At 48.2% G+C, this 21,352-nt stretch overlaps 1 protein-coding gene across 5 annotated transcripts in view; it reads right to left on the bottom strand.

Annotated features, from left to right (window-relative positions):
* RUSC2 (RUN and SH3 domain containing 2) overlaps positions 1–21,352 on the bottom strand; it is a 52,714-nt gene that overhangs the window by 11,872 nt on the left and 19,490 nt on the right. For 3 of the 5 annotated variants that reach the window (XM_057431216.1, XM_057431217.1, XM_057431215.1), the window contains exons 3-5: positions 4,098–6,176; positions 1,114–1,896; positions 438–638 (exon numbers count right to left, since the gene is read on the bottom strand). In XM_057431216.1, the coding sequence (XP_057287199.1) occupies positions 438–638; positions 1,114–1,896; positions 4,098–6,069 (2,956 nt within the window). In that variant the 5' untranslated portion in view covers positions 6,070–6,176. The remainder of the gene's footprint in view (positions 1–437; positions 639–1,113; positions 1,897–4,097; positions 6,177–21,352) is intronic. The other 2 variants (XM_057431218.1, XM_057431219.1) reach the window with 2 other exon arrangements.

Genomic DNA, 21,352 nt, shown 5'->3' with positions numbered 1-21,352 from the left:
GCCCGTGACAGCTACAGCATAGCATGCTGCCAGGGTTGGGGCAGATGGATGGACACTGTGGGGCACAGATACAATAACTCTAAGGGCCATAGCTCCTGTGTGAGACATGAAGTACAAGTTGGAGACAGTCCAGGAGCACTTGCTTAGGTCTGAGCAGGGTCTTGGACCATTCACTTTTCCTTCAATCCTGCCCAGGGATGGACCTGACTGCTCTCAGGTCATGGAGAAGAAGGGATGCTCCACACAGATTAATACCTATCAGTGAGGTAATTTTCACCTTTCTCTTGTACCCCTCGGCCCCACTGTGAGCAGATGCATCATCCCTCCTGTTCTGAGTGGGCAGAGCAGTTATGAAGCCAGGCTGAAGCCCCAAGGGATAGTGACCCTGAGCCCCAAGGACACCTCCCAAGCCCGCCCAGCAGAAAGGTGTTGCGCACCGTTCAGCTTGCAGTGGAAGTGGCTGGTGTTCAGAGTGCCAGGGAGCTCAAAGATGGGGTTCCCCCGGTTCAGTCGAGGCTCTTGCTGCCTCCTGTCAAGGCTGCCTCCTAAGCTGGGCAGCCCTGAAACGCGGTCCAGACCCAGGGGGTTCCTCCGCCTGTACTCGCGCCACTTCAGCGCTTGGGGAGAGAGGTGGTTCGCTAGGGTGCCGCCGGCAGTGAGCACCGGAGGGGAGGATGTGAGCACACGTGGAAGGGAAATGGGGAGAGAAAAGATGAGAAAGAGGAAGGACAGAGAAAGGGAGAGCACATTAGTTAAAAGTCCAGCAGCGTTTATATTAGCATGCATACACAGAGGGAGGTGGAACCCACAGCCTGGCAGGAGCCTGAGTGGCCTCATGGCTGCAGGCATATAGGAGGCAGGCTTGGGATGCAAGCACCTGGCATGGGATGCTGTGAGATCAGCAGTGGATGCTGTCCTTTCAGAGACACACAGTGTAGGAATCAGGACTGCAAATACATGCTTTTAGTGTAGGAATTTATTTTGCAGTCAAAAGAGATGGCAGGGGCTGTTGGGCAATTTTGCCCTGGGTTGTGGATTTAAGAGAGGATGGTACTACAGGGAGCAGCCATAGCCATAGGGAGCTGGAGATGTTCCTGTCAGATGGGTACCTACCATTGACAGGCCGTATGCCCATGCTGCTCAGGGGACCAGAACTGGCAGTCTCACTGCCACTTCTCCAGTGGGGATCTGCATGGCCTCCTGCTCTGCTCATACCACCCCCTGAGAGGGGTGGCAGGGACCCACTGTGGAGTCGGTACTCAGAGTGCGGTAGGCTTGGCTCCATCACTGCCTCCTGCTTGGGTACCAGCTTGGGGTTCTCCTTCCTCCTCAGGGCATCAGCTTTGGTGGCTTGGGAGGGCTGCATGGCACTGATAGCAGGGGAAGACCTTGTGGGAAGCAGGCTGGCGGAGATGGGGCAGGACCGGCTCCTGGGGGGCTGGGTCTCTTCAGCTCTCTCCAAGGTGGGTGAGGAAGAGGAGTCCACGCTTTGAAAGAAAGGCACGTTGCATCGCACGGGAGAGTAACTGCCCAGGGGGGACGGCCGGGTTGTCTCGGGGACAGGCTTCTTAATGCTGCTGTCATTGCGGGATGCAGCTCCATCCACCGAGCGCTGGGTCAGCAGCGTGCTGTGGGCTTGGCTCCTCGACACTGCTGCCTGCTCCGCCGAGGTGGTCGAGGCTGAGCACTGGGCATTGGAGGAGATCTGCTGGCTGGCAGGCCGGTTGCTGGACAAGCTGTAGAGCTGGGAAAGGCTGGAAGCGAAATGGCTGTGCAGGGCACGGGCCTTGGGTGGCTTGTTGAAATGGTGCTGGAAAACAAAGGGCTGGATGGGCAGGGTCGTGGGACGCTGGTCCTTGCTGTAGCGTACCACGGGCTTGCTGTCTGTGCCACCACCTTTGGGAAGAGAAAGGGGGACAAGGTGTAAGGATGGGCAGAGGGACAAACATCATCAGAGCCAAAAGGGAATGTGCTGTCAGCTTCAGGAGGATGAGCTAGAGGCACATGCAGAGTTGTTCAACACTGAACTGCTTACACAGATCATAAGCTGGCAGGGTAAAGACATGTGGCCCCAAATGCATAGTTCCTAGCTGTTGACAGCTGTGTGATATAAGCATTGCACCAAGAGCTTATCTCCCCTGGTAAGGTCACCAGCTTCACATTCCTTGACTATCCCTTGCTCCCAGGACAGCCTAAAGTCATGGCCCCAAGTGCCTGCCCTCAACCTGCAAGATCACTTATGCTGAAGGACTGTCCTTTCCCACACATGTTGAGAACTCACCTAGCTGAGAACAAGCATTGCTCCAATAGCACTGCAGCTCTGAATCCCACATTGCACTTGGTGCTGTTGGAAAGGCTGCTGGATTTCCCTTCTCCCTCCCTCTTCTTTCCCTGTAATGGTTCCCTCTCTGAACACACAACTCCCTTCATCCTCCTGCCTGTGCCAGACCTAAGCAGGATGTTCCCAACCAAATCAGGATCACAGCAGAAACAGGAGAGCTTCCAACACTGGAAAGCACAGGTCTGCTCCATCAAATGATGGGTAGGGATGTCCTAAGGGAACGCTCTAGGCTGATCTCCTATGTATGCATGCCTCCAGCTCCTGGTAGGGCCACAATATCCCGAGGTACACCACAGAAATGTGACACAGTACACAACACACACAACACTGGGTGCACACATGGGGCTGACTGGGATCCCTGATCACCAGTCGCAATGCATCCCAGTGCAGTGCAGCACCTTCTCTCTTGCTTCCCCCTGACTCTTCCAGCCCACAGCAAATCCTGGGACAAAGGACCCATCCCAGTCACAGCCCTGGTGTTACCTGGTGCCTGTGGGGTGTGCTAGGCCTCTCTTCCTATAGCTAGCTTTTAGCTTTTAGGCTTGTTTTCCTTCTAGTCCATTCTCAGACCCTCTAGACTTGCATCTCCATCAGGGCAGAGAGGAAGTGCTGGGATATATTTCCCTGAGAGCTCCTATCTGTCTACTCCTCCCTGAACAGCTCTTGCTACTTCAAACGCTCTCTCTGCAAACCGAGAGGGCTTCCCCCTTGCTGCCTTCTCTCAGCTGCCTTCCCTACCATTCCACACCAAGCACACATTCAAGACTCAATAAACAAACTGAACAGTACCTAAAACACTCTTGCTCCAAAGGCCAAAATCTGTCCCACCTGCCATGGCAATGAATGCCATGCTCTTCCTAACTCCTGCCAGAAATCTACAGGGCATTAAATGAAGACAGTCTGGTCCTTGGCATGTTAGGGGCTGTGTAGTGCTTTTTAGACAGGCTGTCACCTATGACACAGGCACAAGAACTGTCTAAGGCAGAGATAGAGGTCTGCCATGCTGGACAAGTGGCCATATCTCTAATAGGGCTGTCACAGATCTTCCTCACAAGGGCAAGCGATAGCAATATCAAAGTGGAAAGCAATTCATGCAATTCATGCATTACAGGCTTTCCTGCAGGGGTAACTATGACAATTACCCTCCATGGGTACCTTTGCTGCAGTCCAGTGCAGGAGGGTACAACCAAGATATTCTGGCAGAGATTCACAGCTGCTCTAATCTCTGCAGGAATCATGATTTAAATCCTGGTAGAAACTGTGAGATCCCTGACCCTGCACTGAGAGGAGACTGATGGCTATCCTTCTCCACCCTTGTCACATGTAGCTCTGAAGAAGAAAGGCTAAAAGCTCCTCAGTGGCTCTCTTCCCTTCATCTTCTGGGAATGACTCCACTGAGCATCTTCACACCTCTGTCTTAGGAGCTAAAAGTGAGTGATTCCCATGGACTGGGGGAGTACAGCACCCTGGAGGGGAGACAATCCTCCAAGTTGTAATGACATGTCCTCCCTTACATGATAGAGGTTTGCACAAAACCGTAAGAGGCTTTAGAAATACAAGGACAAGACACTGATCTAGGACCATATCTGGGACTGAAATAAGCCCAGTAGGGCTTTGTCCCGGGGGGTGGTAGACTGAGAAACAAGCTGCACAGGCACTGGTCTCCCATTGCTATGTAGATTCATCTGATGCTACTCTCATGTTCCAAAGAGCAGCACTTCTTTTACTTCTCCATTCTACCTGGTTTGGTCCTTACCGTCTGCTCGGGCTCTAACATCTCTTTGTCCGTGGCCACCAACAGAGCCACCTGAGAAGCTGGCATCTGCTTCCATCAGCAGGGAGAGAGAGGCTTGCTCACCTGCCCCATGCCCACTGGGGACCTTCTCACCGGAGACCGAGTCTTTGGTGGAACACAAAGCCTGGCTGTCCCCGAAAGCATGATTCACACAGAAGCCCTCACAGCTCCGATTCAGGCCATGGAGGAAGGACATGGGTGGAAGACTCTGGCTGCGGCGAGCTCTTTCTTCAAGGAAGGTTGGGCAATCCCGCTGTGTCTCAGGGATAGGTGAGAACTCCAAGGAGGAATCACCGCTGGACCGGAGTGGTGGGGAGGTGCCGTTCTTTTTCCTGCCTTTAGCTAGTTCAGCAAAAGATGTCACTCGCTTTGGGGGAGAGCTCTGGATGGGTATTGCTGGGCTTTCACTCAGCTTGACCGGGCAGCTCACCATGCGCTCCAAGGAGCCCAGCCTGCCACTGGGACTCCTGTCCAGGTTCTGATCATAGCTCCTGGAGCGCTGCCGGCTTGTGTTGAGGTTAGGTGGTGACACGTTCACATACACCTGACCCTCAATCATGTTCTGGGTGGATTCTCCCTTCACCTCTTCTTCACTGTGCTCCACATTGCCCTCTTCTTGAGTCAAGTCAGGCCTTCTAAACAGATAGTATTCAGTGGCCTGGGCTGGGCTACCTTTGGTATGGTCTTCCGAGCAACTAGTTATGGAAGATCCTGCCGGGCTGGGGGATGACTGGGAAGACAAGTCACACGTGACTAACTTGTAATAATTCTGAGTAGCCACAACGAGCCGTGCTTGGCTCTGGAAGCAGGCAGTGAGGTCCGAGCTCTCTGAAGTGCAAGGCTCACAGTGGAGGTGGTAGGAGTTGCAGTTAGCATCAAGGACGGGTGAAGAGGAGTGTTGACACCCACATGCCTTCCCTGAACTCTCTGGATTATGCGACTCGCAAGACATCTTGGATTCTGTGGGTGATGAATGCAAATCCAGGTAAAAAGCCCCTGTGTCTGAGTGGCTGCAGAAGGAAGAGTCACAGGACAGGTTGGCTGAATTCAGGTTGGATTGAGACTGCCCATTCATTTTGTTGTAGAGAGCACTGAAATTCACCAGTACCCCATCAGAGCTGTTGCAGGAGGAGTCACTGATGTAGCCCATCTGCTGGTCAATCACTTCAGACTGACTCGATGAACTGTAGCAACGACAGTGTGGGAGCTCCGAGCTGGAACAGCTGCATGTCCGGCTGTGCAGAGCATCCTGATTCCTCAGGGATTCACCCGTGTTCTGATTCCACTCCTGGTCACCACTATCAAAGGAGAAGCTGGAGGAGCTGCCACGATGGCAGCTGCAATCATCCAGGTCCATGCGTTCGGAAGCCTGGTGGCATCTGTTCGCGTTGTTCCTCTTCTGGATGTCGTCACTGCTGATTTTGTCCTCTTGTCCGTCCACCACACCGGACCGGCTGGCCATGTTCCAGGATTTCACAATGTTGTTGGAGTCGTGGAGATGGAAAGGGGGCAAGGCCAGCTCGTGCAGATGAAAGGGAGGTTTGCCAGCCACAAGTGAGTTGTGAAGGTGGAAAGATTTTTGGCCCAAGTCATCCCCAAATACACCGAGGTCTTCACCCTCAGTCAGCAAGAACGGGTTGTGTCTCTTACTGACACTAGGGACAATCAAATCCCTCCCTTTGCCTTCTTTGTTGTCTGAGGCATCTGCTGAGGTTTCGGAGGTGTGGAGAAAGCTGCTGTAGACCAAGGAGTCAGTCTGTGAAAGGTCTCTGTCCGGAAGGGCAGAGGTCCGAGTCACGCTGAGCTCTGGCTGGCAGAAGGGGTTGGTCCTTTTGCTCATGGAGCAGCACTGTCTGTCAGGGACCTGGCAATGGACCAGGGGAATGTGATGGACAATCAGCGTCTCGCCAGTCAGTTTGGGTGGACTATCCATGGTGGGGAATGCTCTTCAGGGCATCAGTTAAGCTGGTGCTACCCATGGACAGGTAAAGCTTCACATGAGAGGCAGGGAAGACGCTTCTCATAAGGGAATTCAGATACCTAGAGAGTGAGACAGAAACACAAAGGAAGTCACCTCTCAGGAAAGGCAGTGACTGTTTAAAGTACCTTTGATTTGTCTGAAGCCTTCATATGCTGACAAGAGCCAAACAGAGAGGTCCTTGTGAGCACAAGTACCAGAGCACTAAGTCCTGAGTTGTCCTTCTTCAGGGAAAGCATCACAACGTAAGACAAACAAGTCCCCCTCCCTGCAGACTCCTGGGACAACACTTGTGCTTTCAGCTGACCCCTCTCAAGCTTATCTGAAGTGAATAGCTGATTTCACTCAAGTGGCCAAAGGGCTGCACAGGCTTTGGGCCAGCTGAAAACCTCGCTGTGGATGGCACTGTATTCTCGCAGGAAAACATGCAGACAGCACAGGGCCTGACATGAAGTGCTGCACTCTGATGGAAGCAGCTCATCTTCTACACTGGATTTGCCTCTCTTTAGAAACCTCGAACTTCCCTTTAAGACCCAAAGAGTGAACTGCGCTGCCAGACCTTGCAATCTCAGAGACACGCAGTTCCAGGCAGAGAGTGCAAAGCCAGAACAGGCTGGAATGGGAAAACAGTAACAACCATTCCTCTCCAAAATCCATGAAGTCCTGAGCACCTTTAATGGTGCCAGGGGAGCGTGCCAAAGCATGCAACCCCTTATGCACACAAGGGCTTCTTATGTGAAAAGGAGTGGATGACTTCAGTGGGGCCGTGGGGAGCCATTGGTGATGGTTACATAGGTCCCATGCAGCACATTGCCTTCTGCTGACCTACTGGTGGTTAAGCTTCACCTCAGAGTAGTCCCTTTTGTGATCTGGGGTGACTGGTTCACAGTTCTCTGACACTCTGCCACATTACCTGTGGCTTGTATCTGGTTATCTTATTACCTGCTGTACTTGATAACAGTACGACCTCCACAGACCACAACCCCAACTGTACAGGCAGGGCATTAGGAGCCCCAGCTCCCTCAGAGTTCAGTACATAGCAGGTTCTCATAAAGCCAGAGGAAGATGTTCACCAGCATTCACTATGGAAAAACAGAGGATGTTCATTCCTCCTTCCCCACCTAACCCAGGGGTACAGCCTACAGGCTCCTCCAGGGCACTCTGAAGGGGGTTTCCCTCCGGCCTTCCCTTCTACACATCAGAGATGCAGAGGAGTGTATGGGAGAGCAAATAAGGCAGCAAGGAGAGGGAGAAACCACAAAAGACAACAGTGATCCAGGATGATCCTGGGGGAATAAAAGCTGACTTAGTGCTCTCATAGATCCCCCACTTGTTCTGAAAATCCTGGCTGAAATACCCTTGGTCGGCAATTCACGTCCCATATCTCATATGGGCATCCTCAGTACTCACAGCCTCCTCACACCATATACCAGGATCCAGCTCTGGCCTCCAGGACCCCAGGTCTGCTGCCAGCATTGCCCATTAGACTCCAGAAAGTGCCATTCATGTTATCTATCTTTGACTACCTTACCCCAGCATTTGTGACAATGATGGATTGGATGATAATAGACTTGGAGCAGAGCTTCAAAGGCACATGGGAACCAAGGAGGGAAATCGAGAAATGTGGGATAAATTAAGTTAGAACAACAGAGTAAACAATGAGACAGCTCAATAGAATGATCAGGAACTTCAGCTCTTTCAGCTTCATGGCATAAGAATGGCAATTGAAAGATGCTAAAAATAAATATCAAAAGAAGCACTTTCCTCCCACACATAGTAGTGCTTCTCACAGACATGGGATGATGCTGGCAGGAAAAAATATATAAAGATGGAAACGGACCTAGCATTTACAGCAAACAACCAATGACGTAAGATTTAATGCAAACACCCGGGTTAGCATTCATACAAGTCTTGTGGTATATCAGAGATCATCATGAGGCCTACCTGGGGAGCCCTAACAGTCATGCCTGCTTCTGCTGGGATGCTTCCACAGAGAGGTCACCAAGACCACTTGGAAAACATCCAGCTGGATTACAGTGCCACGATAAACTCTCCCCCACCTATTAGTCCCCCTAACGCCCATATCACCCTTCACTCCCCTTTCAGTGACTCCTCTGTCTTACAAGTCTTTGGCTCCTCTCCCACAGCACTCATCACAGAGGCTGAGAGGGATGAGACTGTGCCCACCCATGTTCCTGGGGGGGAGATCTTTTACATCAAGGATTCCCCAGATCACATTGTTCAAGAATCACTGTGGCTAACAGCAGCCTGTGCCTCTGTGCCTAGCACACACACATGATGAAAGTGGTACTCTATAGCTGGGGTATTCTTCATGCCCTCACCATTTGGACCTTGAGAACCACTGGTGGTACATGTAGAAGCCCCAATTTATCCTGTCTCTCTCTGCCTTTGTAGCTGATTGTTATGCTTAAATCACATCCCTCCCTAAGCCTTTTATATATCTTGAGTGTTTCCACAATGCAACCACTTGAAAAGCATCATTTTGAGGACAAAAAGACCATGATGAGAGAGCACTTCACTGCTGAAGCGCTGTGTCTCTGCTGACTCTGGGAAATGGCTGCCTTGGAGCCAGCTCCCAGCACCAGCACCAGTTTGCTGACAAGCGACATACACTTCATATTGGTGCAGGCGCTGCTGTGGGAGGACAAGTCTTGCACAGGCACACTTTGACATTTGCCAGCAAAATGTCAGGAGAGCTGACACACGGCCATTTCCCAGCTATCCCTCCCAGAGCTCTGCCTGCAACACACAGCTCTGCCCAGCTATTCGGTCTCAGGGGCAGCACAGGCTCCCCGGGTGGACTGTGATTCACTGGCTGTCACAGATGCAGCAGCAGATGGATGCCCATTCTGCCTGCACCCACAGCCTGCTCCCAGCACAAGGCTCAAAGGCCCAATATCATGGGTGGCACAGAGCCAGCTCCTGCTGGGAGCCATTCTGATAGCTTCCCTAGGGATATGCATGGCTTTTTGTGTGCTCTAGATATCCCTCTTCTCACCCCATGATTGGTCCTGTATTTGGGATGCGCGGAGGTTGGCAATGGCATCGCCAGTGCAGGGATTATTCAGTTCCAGAGGACCCTTCCTGGCTGTATCATCCCTTGACGTTCCCTTCCCTGATTCTGGAAGACTGTAGAAGGATCCTTCCTGTTCCTATTCAGTGTTTGGTAGGCTGGGATTGATATGGGGGTGTAAAATCCAGCAAAAAGAGTAGTTTCAGGTTCTGCTGGCTTTGATCAGATCTTTGCAAAGCACTCACACCCCTTTTCAAGGGGAAATTTCCCAATGTGCATATGTAGTGTGTATATGAACACATTTTGCCAAATCAGTTCATTCCGCTTATTTGCAACAGAACAAGCCCACAGTGTATTGAATCCTGATCAGTCCTACACGTACAACAGCAAGCACAGCATCCAGCGATGATCCCTGCCTAGAAAAGAGCGTCATGGTACTGAAAGGCAGGGAGGCATGCAGGGGGCACCATGACTCCAGATGCATCAGTACAACAGCCATTTTATCTTCAAATGTCAAAATCCTTTGCCTTCTCCACACTGACACCACCTGCTCCTACATGGGAGATGCGGCTGTTTATTCAGTCAGCTCTTCCTTGGGGTGCTAAGGGTTACCTGCAGAATGCAAAGGCCAGACATCACCTGTGTACACTCCATTCCAGTCAAAATAATATGGAGCAGAGAAGGATGGCTTTTTGTGAGACACCTACGGTGTGATGTGGAATTGCTCAGCAATGCTTGTACCCCCATATGTATATATACATATATATGACAGAAACTCCTTAGCTGCAACAAAGCTCTTGGTAAACAGAAGGAGGAGAATGCTGAGCAACAAAGGATGGGTCTGACAGCTGCTTATCAAGCTGGGTTTGTGATTTAGAAAAGAGGCAGCACCCTGCAGGTAACAGGGGCATGCAGCATCATGAGGAGCTGAGCCCTTCAGGCTCTGCACTTTATGCTTTTAAGTCTTTGCTGAGCACTACACAGAGACCTCCAAACCTCTCCTCTGTTGTACCCTCAAAGACTGAACACATTCTTGTCTGTTACTGCTCCTGACACTCTTTTGGAGTTCCATCACTGGTTGTTTAATACCCTGCTCTGCTCAGCACTGTCAGCTGCATGCACGGAGCAACAGTGTTCAACACACCGTCATGCAAGTTTCCTCATGAAATGTAATGCAATTCTGCTGGAGGCATGCGAAGATTTAAGAAATAAGGTATGATTTAAAAGCAAAAAAACTGCACATACAGCAGGGAGGATAGAAAGGCAGGAGCAAGACCACCAGAACTGCATCCTGGAGGCAATGCTGGCTTTTTGAAGGCTGGCTTTTTTGAACAGGTTACTGTTTCTAAAAATCTCAGTCATTTCAGCTACAAAATTGAATGCCCAATGGAAACCTTTAACTGTAAAGGTTCTTGCTGCCTCTTTCTTAATGGCTATGGTTTCACTGTCATCATCATCATCTTCCTCAGACAGACCCAATCCATCACGTCACCCAAGGGTAAAGATGAAAAAACAGGGTTAAAAGCTGGTCGTTCAGATTCATAGATGATCCAGCAAAAATCCTTTTGTTTTTGAGCTGCTCATTCTTTGAGGGTTGTTCCATGTGAATCCCTGACTCCTGCAGAGCATTTGCATTAACATGCCTGAAGAAACCACACACAGCTGTACAAAACGAGCACCAGCAGAAATGATGCAAAAAGCAATGGTTTGTGTGAGCTTACAGGCAGGGGCAACGTTCAAACATCTCCTCTTTGCTCCCTGGGGAGAGGGAGGTTCAGTTTATTTCCTGTAAGTCCACATCCAGGCAAACCAGCTGGGAGATGAAACTAGACTGAAAGACACTCTTCAGACAGCATGGGAGATCTCACAGCCCACTGGTTCCAGCACCAGTTTCCAGGATCCAGGTAATGCACTCACTTAGTCTCTGCCCCAGCTTGGCCACTCCAAAAGCTGCCAGAAAATACTGAATGAGTAAAAAAAAAACCAAAACAAACAACCCCAAAACAAGCCAAATAAACAACAACAACAACAACAAAAACACCCCCCAAAAAAACCCAGAACAAAACAAACAACCCAACAACAAAACCCAGGAAATTTCAGAGCTGGAAAGCCTTCAGGGAGCAGCACAGTGAGGAGGATGGGTTCAATGGCACAGAGTGAGTGGCCCGGGATTTGAACCATCAGGGTGAGTAAGAACAGGGTGGAGGTGAGGAAGCCTGTACAAGGTGGGACTAGCTGGTGGTATTTGTTTGGACATCCATTTATTTCTTGCCAGCTAACACATCTCTGCCAAATTCATGCCTTCATTAAATGCTTTAGCAAATAATCTAGCATGTGTAATGAAAGAAAAGGTGTAAAAGGAAATACTAGCTGTTTGACTCATCCTAAACCTCCAGCTCTCCTTCCCTGCCTCTGGGAACAGGGAGCATAGTGAAGGTGGTCTGCCTGGTCCCAGGGTGAATATCTTAGAGCTCAGTGTATAAAGTGGGCTGCATCAAGATAGAAAGACTAAATACTTCAGAGATTTCTCATGCTGGTTCCTCTTGTGGTGCTGAGCAAGCGTGACTCCTGAAAAGATCACTTCCCTTTTCTTTCCACAATGAGGTGCTGCGTAGGCCAAGGCTTTTTCCAGAGGCTTCTAGGACAACCTGACTAAGCCCAAGATTAATGAATGTATTGTTACATCCCAGGACGATATAGGATTATGTGTTCAAAATGGAAACTGCAGCACGTGACAATCAATCACAGCCCTTGCGCTCAGGGCAGGAGGAGCAGCGCAGGTCAGGGACAAGGGGCTGGCTGAAAATAAGCAATAGGTAGGATGTATATTCTTGCTGATGACACAACCAGCATGAGGCAGGTGCTGCCTCCCAGTCAGAGGAAAAGCAGCCCCAGCTGCTTTGGGCATTTTGAGTTACACAAGACGTCAGAAATAGCTCAAGCAGCAGATCCGTAGCAGCCAACATGATCCTGACAGTGACCGAACCAGTTTCTCCCATTTCTGTGCTCTCTTGCTCCGTGACTCATCATCTGGCATGTGGCACTCTGCAGGAGCCACTTACAGGTCCTGACTCATGAGCATCCACTGAGGTGATCTAGGCTGGAATCAGCTCCTCCTCCTCTTCCCTACCAGCCATCCTCTGCCCCAGCCTCCACTGAATATGCTCCTAATTACTGCATGCAGGCCTGCAGAGGAGAAGACGACTCGGATGTTTCTAGCTGTTAATAACACACCAAAATCACTGCTGAATTAAACTGCTGCCACTCTAAATCCTTTCTTATCACAGACATTCTAGTAGCAGGAGCAGCCGGAGAAGGGACTACGTTTCTATAGAACCTTTCTGCATAAGCACTCTGAAAGCATCTTTAAGATCTTAGAAAAGCAGAAATTGCACAATTCCTTTCTGAAACATGGATCTGGTTGTGTGCTGGAGCCTGGCTGCTGCAGGGCTCCCTGAACACTCAAGGGCCCACACATAAATTAGAAAAAACCCCATAAACAAAAAATTGCTGGGCAGAACCAGCAGCTGAAGATGCCAAGCTAGACTCCTTAACTTCATGGCCTTGGCCAGGGCTTAGCTGCAAAGGCAGGGCTGTCAGCTGGCTGCTTCATGAATGTGCTCCTTTTACAGACCTGCACAACTGAGGATCACTGGAACCAGTCAGTGACAAAACCCTAGCCAGCAGCTGTGGGTGGAACAGAGCAGCAGAGTCTCAGACTTGCACTTTTCCCACCAACTTCTATGCCTAGGAGCTGTGAGCACAAAACTCTCCACCACAACAGCCACAGGAGGGCAGGTAATAAAGTGTCGTGCTGAGGGAGTCAGGCATTGAACTCAGCACATGAATCAAAGCCGCCTCTCTGTGCCTGCAGGCATACAAGATGGCAAAACTGCTCCTGAAGTCTGTTATACGGCTACATATAGTGGTGAATGAGCAGCTGCTCTTGCTCAGGTGTGCATTGCAGTGGCAAAGGCTCCTGAGATGATGGCAAGAGGTGAAGAGGGCATGGATGCTTCATATGGATGGAGATACTCCAGCCATATGGATACTCCATCCCTATGGATGGAGATGCTTCATATGGGTGGAGATACTCTCAACAGCACCAGAGATGTCAGGGGTTGCTGGAAAATCTGAATCATCCCTAGAACTGCTTTGGAAAGACCTCTCAATGAGAGGTCACAAATCACTTCCAAGAAGCCATCAGGACTTTCCTCCCTAACATTTACTGGCGTATGGCTTCAGACATTATTGTCTGCATGCTAGACCATGGCAAGGCAGAGGCCCTGCTTGTCCAAGGCTCATGGAAGGCTAATTTCAGAAGGAAGTTTCATTTGCACAAAGAAAAAGCATATAAGGACAGCTTCATGTCAGGTAGTCCTAGATGCCCTGTCACCATAATGACTTGGGGAAAAGAGCCCTAAAAGAGACAAAGAAGGACTGTCTTCACAGTGAATAAGATCTCACTGCAGTACAGGTCAGCATCCATACAGACTCCAGCTGCTCCATGGCTTCATGCCTCAAGCAGTGAAGGTATGAAGTGAAGGTATTTTCTTCCAGATTTAAACTGGCATTGTATTTCTGTCCAGACCATGTTTGCAGGCATCACAGCTGTAAAATAATCCTGAACCCTCCTGCAAGGCAAAAGCATCAAGTGACCACTGGAGAAAGCCCCACAAATAAGGAACTCACTTTTGAGATAACTCAATTAAAGAGGCTGTAAAATCACATTTACTGTTTGTTCAGCCTGGAGCCCCAGGTATGTAGGAATGACTATCAAGTGAAAAATAAACACTTCTGGGATGGCAGGTTACAGATGTAACAATCTCACATAGCAGCAAGGCAAAAGCAGAACAGGCAGCAAATGTGGCTATGAAAGAGTGAAGTAAAACCACAGCAGGGACAATATATTGAGATAATTAAAGTAATACTCCACAAGCCACCGTAAATAAAGCAGCAAGAGATGTCAAAAAGCCCCAGCAGGAATATTTTCAGCCTTGAACACAGCGGTGGTGAATGGCTTGCTATCATTACTAGATAATCACGTCCCAGTGAATAGAAGCAATACAGGTATGGCATTACCTAGCAACGACGGGCATCAGTTCTGAGCAGCTAGAATGCCTGCATCTGCAGAGCTGAATTGTTTTTAAATGATGCAATCCTACACAGCATTTAATACATGCTGTGTGCAAGCAGATCAGGAGCAATAAATTCAAGCAAGAACAGAAAACATCCCAGCAGCAGCCTAGTTTTATTACACGTTTCTCTTCACAGTCACATCTAAATGGTTTTTCAAACAGCAGCTACGTCCAACAGTGGGCTCCTGCTAAGACTGTAGGAAACCTTAACCCTTCCTAGCTCTACATTGTTCTGCTAAGATCAGAAGCAATAACTGTATACACAGGAAGAAATGTTGGGTCTCTTCAAAGCAGGAATATGCAATAAGCAATTCAATGCTCTGAAGGCTGGCAGCACCCTGATTTGGGGGTGATAGCATGCTACAAAGCAAAAATGCTGAGTATCAGCCCAATAAAGGCAGCATTTGGTGAGACCCATGCATGAAATTTACCCTGCCCTCTGAAGGACAAGAGGATCACATACACTTTTGCTGCTGATATCCAAGCACTTTTAGACCACAGGCTGGACTTTGCAATCCCTTGAAGGTAGCTGGAAGAAAGGACCCTATAGCACAGATGTTTGAAAAGGGAATTTGCCTGATGACTGTGCGTTTATTGACCCTGGTTTGAGCAGGCCCCTGAACAAACAGGTCCTCTGCAGTCATGCCAAAATGCTGTCTGAATCTCACTTAAGTGAAATTCTGGTGGGAAAAATGTTTATGTCTAGAAGCAGGTTTCATAACCTGCCCATAGAAAATTAGGAGCCTATACAAGCATTATGACATATTCTTGATATCCCTTAGTGTGTCCCATTTTCTTTTCTGAAGTCTCACATCTTTTAGGGCTTGTAACTTCCCGAACCAGTGAGTTCCACACCAGGTTACATGCCCCAATCAGCCCTTTTGACCATATGCACATTTGAATTCATTGCTTGTCCTTGGGCTAGGGCTGGGAGGGTATCATATTTTCTACTATGTTCACCAGCTCTCTGAGAAGTCCCAAGCTTTTCATTCTGCTCACATACAAGAGTATTCCCAGATCCTTGGTCCAGTCACCAAGCTCTCTCCAAGTGCCTTCCTGATGTGGGATGTGTTTGTGTATTAGCATGGCCAGCAGCAAGGCAGAACTCAAGAGGATCTGGATGAAACCGCAGCATCAATTTACGTAACAGAATATTTTCCATGCAACAGAACTAACAAAAGGCAATCCAGAACCTTAATAAAATACTTATGAAGCAGACCAGACACTCCTAATGATTACACATACTTTTCTTCTGAGGAGAAACTTCTCCCTTTCAGGGGCTAGCAACCCAAACCAAACTGAGCTTGTAAAGCCCTATTCGGGACAGTTTATTTTAGGATATTGCTCCACGAGATAGCTCATGTGCTAATTACGCTTGGTATGACTGGGCTCAAGAGAGCATTAAGGGTCTAACTAACTAAATCTGATAACCCTGGATTAACCGAGGTCTTCTACTGAGGAAAGTCTTGCTAGACTGCAGTGGATGCATAGACCTATTCACTAGGGGGAAAAAAGAGGGCAAATGGGGATAGTCAATGGCTCTGTAGTGGAAGAGCAGGTTAGAGTCCCAGGGGACTCTACTGAAGGGTTGACCATTCTGCTTTAATCACTTCAAAGCTCTTCGAGAGGGCTGAGGAGACACCTCAGATTCCCAGATCTTCCAGCTCACAAGAAGAATTTGTCTCTCTTAAGCCTTGCACTGAGATGGGCCTCAACTCAACCAGGAGGTTTCAAAACTCTGCAATCTGTGAACACCAACTGTAGATGCACTGGGTACTCTTATTCACACAAATGCCAAGCCATTTGGGAATACTGTTGGGCTTTGAAGTTTGACAGCAAGATTCGTGGACTAATTAGTTACAGTATGTGAAAATTATTCCTATTATCAGTTTCATATAATCCTCCTTAATTTCCTGGAATACTTCCATGTTACAAGCAGGGCACTGCTTAAATCGTTATCGCCTTTCTCCAGACTGTTCATTATTTTATATCATAAACCTCACAGATTCCTATTTAACACAAATAATTTCCATTTCCTCAGTCTCTTTCCTTATGAGAGTTTTCCAGAACTTTGTGTAGTTTCCTTGGCAGTTTCTCAGTTCCCTCTAACTCTGCAGTCATGCTTATGAGCTGGGGTAGCTAATTGCACACAGTTTCCCAATGAACAGTGGGATGTCCCCTGCTCCCTAATGTATTAACATTAGAAGATTCTGCACCATCATTTTCCATCTCATTTTTTAGGTACCTTAGCATTCATATGTAGATGCTCATCAAGTGAAGTCCCTTATGAGCAGGGTGGCATCCAGGTTCTTCTTGCAGTTTAATGACATCAATGGGTTTGAATCAATTTAATGAATTTAATCAGTTTAATGATTTGGAAACTGACAAAGTGTACTTGTGTGACTGTCTTCTGTTACATGCATTTACATAACTTAGCATCAAGCTAAAAAGAAAAAAATGTAATCGAGGTTCACAAGAAGACTAGCCTAGAATAAACCAGTGGATTTTTCTTACATATCCGTTCTCTGAGGAAAGCAGTTTCTTTTTCTTGTTCAGTATGTTTTGGGGGGTGTTTTCTCCCTCAGATAACACAGATTCTTGGCATAGGCTTGTGGGAAGAGGTTTCTTATATCCCCGTGCAAATTCTCTTTGTAGTCCTCCAAGAGATAAGAGGGCCCTGAATGTCTGAAGGATATTTTCCCTGTATTAAAATTATATAAATATCTATAAAATTATGATATTTGCTTCATTAAATCAGTGAGGTTTGGTGGCTTGCCCCCGTGAAAGACGATTCCCCCTTTGTTTTGATGGGCAGGCCAAGAAGCTGTTGTGGTTTTTCTTTCCAACCTCAACTCTTGCCAGTGGGAAAGCAGACAACAAGGCAAGCAGATCAAAATACGGGCTGTTGAACATGTTCTGGTACCTCTCAGTGCTTCCAGGCCAAATACAAATGCATTGCTTCAGTTGGGGTGTTTTTCAACCCTGCAGTACCAAGCCATGTCAGTAGCACAAAGCCTGAGGGAGGCTGGGGTTCTGGAGATGTGGACGTTCTCTGGTGTCTCTGAAGCTTATGCAAAGTCACCAACAGAAGTACAGATACTTCGTGCATTAACCATCCCCATGACATTGCTTGTCAGTGTTGGCACATACCTGTTTCTGGCAGTTCCTCCTCTCCTCCTTTGTTACTGTGCCCTGAACTGGCTAGCCTTACTGCACTAGAGTTTAGAGACCTCTAAGGATGTCCTCTTCTGCTCCACACAGCCTCACCTTTCCTCTGCCCCAGCTTTCCCCCAAAACCAGGCAGCCTAAGAGGAAATAGGGAAGTGCAGCACACACGAACAAAAAAGACTGACAGGCTTACTGTAATAAGTAGCAGTCATCACCTTCAAAGTGCTTTATAAATACAGCAATTATAAATAGCAAGTGCCTGCAGAAATGAAAATGAGGCATATGAAAAGGAGCCGAACACAGGAGGAAACATCTGGATAAAGAAGATGCTCTCTGCAACGGCCATTTCAAGCAGATGGAGGGTAGATCTCCGCAATAGGTGAAGTTAGATGCCACTGGCTGTGGACAAAAGAGAACAGCTTGTTGCTCTTGTCTCTTTCTAGAAGAAGAAAATCTCACAGTCAAGTTCTAGAAAATGGTTAAGTTCAGATGCATGCTGAAATCCTCTTGATACTCTTCTAAGGGATCTAACTACTCATGATAAGCCACATTCAGGCAAGAAATTCCTTGGAAGTCACCACAACAACTCGCATACTGACAAGTGGTGAAGGAGAGATCAACCAGAGCCAGCCAAACCCTAGGGCAGGTGTGTCATTCCAGGTATTGGTCATTAGAATGACTTAGGAAAAGCCAAGGAAGATATGCTGTCTTGGGCAACAATATCTTGGACCAGGGATATGAATTATTTACATCTCCCACTGTATCTCCTCATACGTAAGCTTATGACTCTGCCACCTGTGTTACTAGAAAAGGTCTGAGGGTAGGACTACAGGGAAAAATGCTGTGTAAGCAGACACTGGAACTAGCCTCGCTACTAAGAACAGCAAATTACACTAGCACAATGGTCCAGAGAAGTCATTCTCCCTGCTGAGAAGGACATCTGTGAGGAAAAGCTATGCTATCTAAGCTTCCACAGAAAACACATGACACTGCAGCATGAGGCATGCGTCCCTGCTCTTCAATATGGGAACCTTAGAGAGGGACCAGAAGAAGGTGGCTTGCTAAACAATTCAGGTGAATTGGACCTACTAGACAAAAGGAGATTGAGTAAGTATGTGGTTTACCCTGCACCAATGAAGGCAGAGCAGAATGGAGCACAGCCTGCCCACTTAAAGCATTTAGATCCCACTTTTCCAGAAGTGAAGGCAGCTGGTGCCAATTTACAAAAGAACAATGTGTAGTTCTGGTAAAACTGATGAGATTAATCTAACTATGTAGGGAGCAAGGACTTCCTGCTCTGTTGATGAATAACACCTGAAAAGCCTGTTCTCTGAGGTCAGAAGGAGCTGAGAGAGGTTATCTAATTGTTACTGAACTGAGTCTCTTAGCCGGCAGTCAGGAGCACAGATTTTCACAGGTCAACTGCATCACAGTTAAGCAACTCATCAGCTCAAACCTCACATCACAACTTGAGTTCTTGTGAAAAATTCATTTTCCTTCAGCTGTATGCAGGATTTTTCTCCTGGCTCTGGTATGCAGGAGAGCTCCTGAGTATTTGCAAGGGACGCAGATGCTCAGGTGAGTCTCTCGCACAGCTGGAAGGCAAACTCTTCCAGTCTGGTACCCATCCCTTGTCCATGTGTCATATCCTTCCCCAAGAAGCATGGTCTAATCTGAGATACCAATGGGTCTGAGGGAAGAACCAGGTGAATATCTGTTCTATATTTGCCAAGTTCTTCCCCCCAGGCTCTATTTTTTTTTCCCTTGTAACTCCAAGAGGATAAAATCCCCTCTTGCCAAGGGGAACTGCTAGCTCTTATCACTCTATCACTCTATCATACTGGCCCAAAAAGCACAACAACAGAGCAGTGACACTTGCTCTCTGCTCCCAGAGAGCATCTTGTACTGGAGCAGAGAGTTTGGTGGCAGTGCCAGTTTCCTATCAATTGCCAAACGTCAATACAAAGCATTGCTGCCATCACTCAGGTATTTATCACTCAGAGGTACTGCCAGCCCCGCACACTCAGCATTGCACAAAGACCAAAAACACAGTCTCTCTCCCAAGAGTTCAAACTCAGAGGGTGAGCCCCAGCCATCACCTGTATTATGGCCACTTACCTACATTATAGCTCTGCCTTCTGTCTCCCTCCCATTTACAACTTTCAACGACTACACTGTTTTGGGTTTCTATCTCTTATCTGCTGATACAATCATGAGCAGCCTACTCCAGTAAGAAATATTTGCATGCATCTGATGGATAGAAAAAACATTGTCTAAATGCCCCTGAGGCTGCAACACAACTGTGGTGGAGAGAGGGAGAGTTTGCGGACAAGCCTGCTCTTGCAGGCTTAACAGATGTGTCCATGCTTTGACCCACTTCTTTCAGAAAATGAACATTAAAATCACTTTTATCAATAGAGAAAACTAGAGCAGAATCAGGGTCTTGAGCAGTTTTGACATCCCTTTTCTTTTGGAGAGTAACCAGCTGTCAGATGACTGCTAGGGCATGCAGGGAACCTGCTCAGCAGATAACACAACAAATCCCTGCTGAGGATAGTTACCAACACAGCTGTCATTGACCACTCCTATGGATTTCAACCCCTGCCAGCCAAGCTCCCTCAGCCCCTTCAAGCCTTGTCCTGCTGCCTTTTACATAACTCTGGAATCGGGTGAACTTCTGCCTCTTTTGGACTTAGAGACTGAACTGCCAGAAGCACTTCATTCACATCACAACTCTTCCCAGGAAGCAGTATAGGCAGAACACAAGTGAGCTTTCCCACCACCAGTTGTATTTTGAAGGCTTCACAAACACAGGGACAATATCTCCTCATGCAATATTGTCCTAAGATTCTGCACCTCATGGGGAGGCACCTCCACCTCTGATCCTCCACCTCTGTCGTGGTTTAAACCCAGTCAGGTAACTTGTTCACTCACTCCCAGTGAGTGGTGCCGAGCTGACAACAATCGGGGTCCGTGTCCCCCCCCCACCGGGGCTCTCCGCTTCCCCGCTCCCGGAGGAACGGGGAGGAGGATCGAAAGCGTGCAACTCCTACGGGCCGAGACAAGAACAGTCCAGCAACCAATGTACCCAAATCACCACTGCTACCATCAACTACAACAATGATAAGGGAAAATAACAGGGGAAGAGAATACGATACCACCGGCCAAGAAAACGAGTTCCACCCGGAAGCTCCTGTCCTTCCGGGTAACTCCCAGTTACCCCCCATCCCGGGCATGACGTGCTGTGGTATGGAATACCTCCCTGGCCAGCCTGGGTCAGGTGCCCCGTCTCTGCTTCCTCACAGCTTCCCCTCCTCCCTGGCAGAGCATGAGCCTCACAAAGTCCTTGGTCAGGGTAAACATCACTTAGCGACAACCGAAAACATCGGCTTCACCAACACTGTTCTCAGGCTGGAAGTCAAAACACAGCACTGCACCAGTTAACACAAAGGAAAAACATGACTGCTACTGCTGAACCCAGGACAACCTCTCAACCAACCGCACAGACTCCCCACATCTCTCACTTCTGGTCTGCTTTTCCTGGGTTTAACCACCAATACTATGTCTACTGAGACAAGTTATCGCCCAGCATCTGCAATAGAGAAAGGCTTTGGACTGAGTATCTCAAGCTGACCCAGTTTGTATTAAACAGCAGGTTAAAAAGCAAACTGCTCTGTAATGAAACCTTTTTAATTTTTAAAGAGCAGATCTCTGGTGTATCAGGGAAAACAGTTACAAAGCCAACAAGAACAAAGAGCTTGGAGAAGTATTGCACAAAGGACTGTGAATGTTCATTATAAATAAAAGAAATATCTGGAATCACCTAACAAGGTGATGAAATTAGGAGAGCAGAGCTCTTGACCAACCTGAATGAATAACCACACCAAGAAGGGTATTA

The sequence above is a fragment of the Pezoporus wallicus genome, unplaced genomic scaffold (assembly GCF_028554395.1).
Source record: "Pezoporus wallicus isolate ANWC-B61680 ecotype Strahan unplaced genomic scaffold, APGP_CSIRO_Pwel_v1 contig_12129, whole genome shotgun sequence".
Taxonomy (NCBI): Eukaryota; Metazoa; Chordata; class Aves; order Psittaciformes; family Psittacidae; genus Pezoporus; species Pezoporus wallicus.
This window is presented reverse-complemented; position numbering and strand designations above follow the sequence as displayed.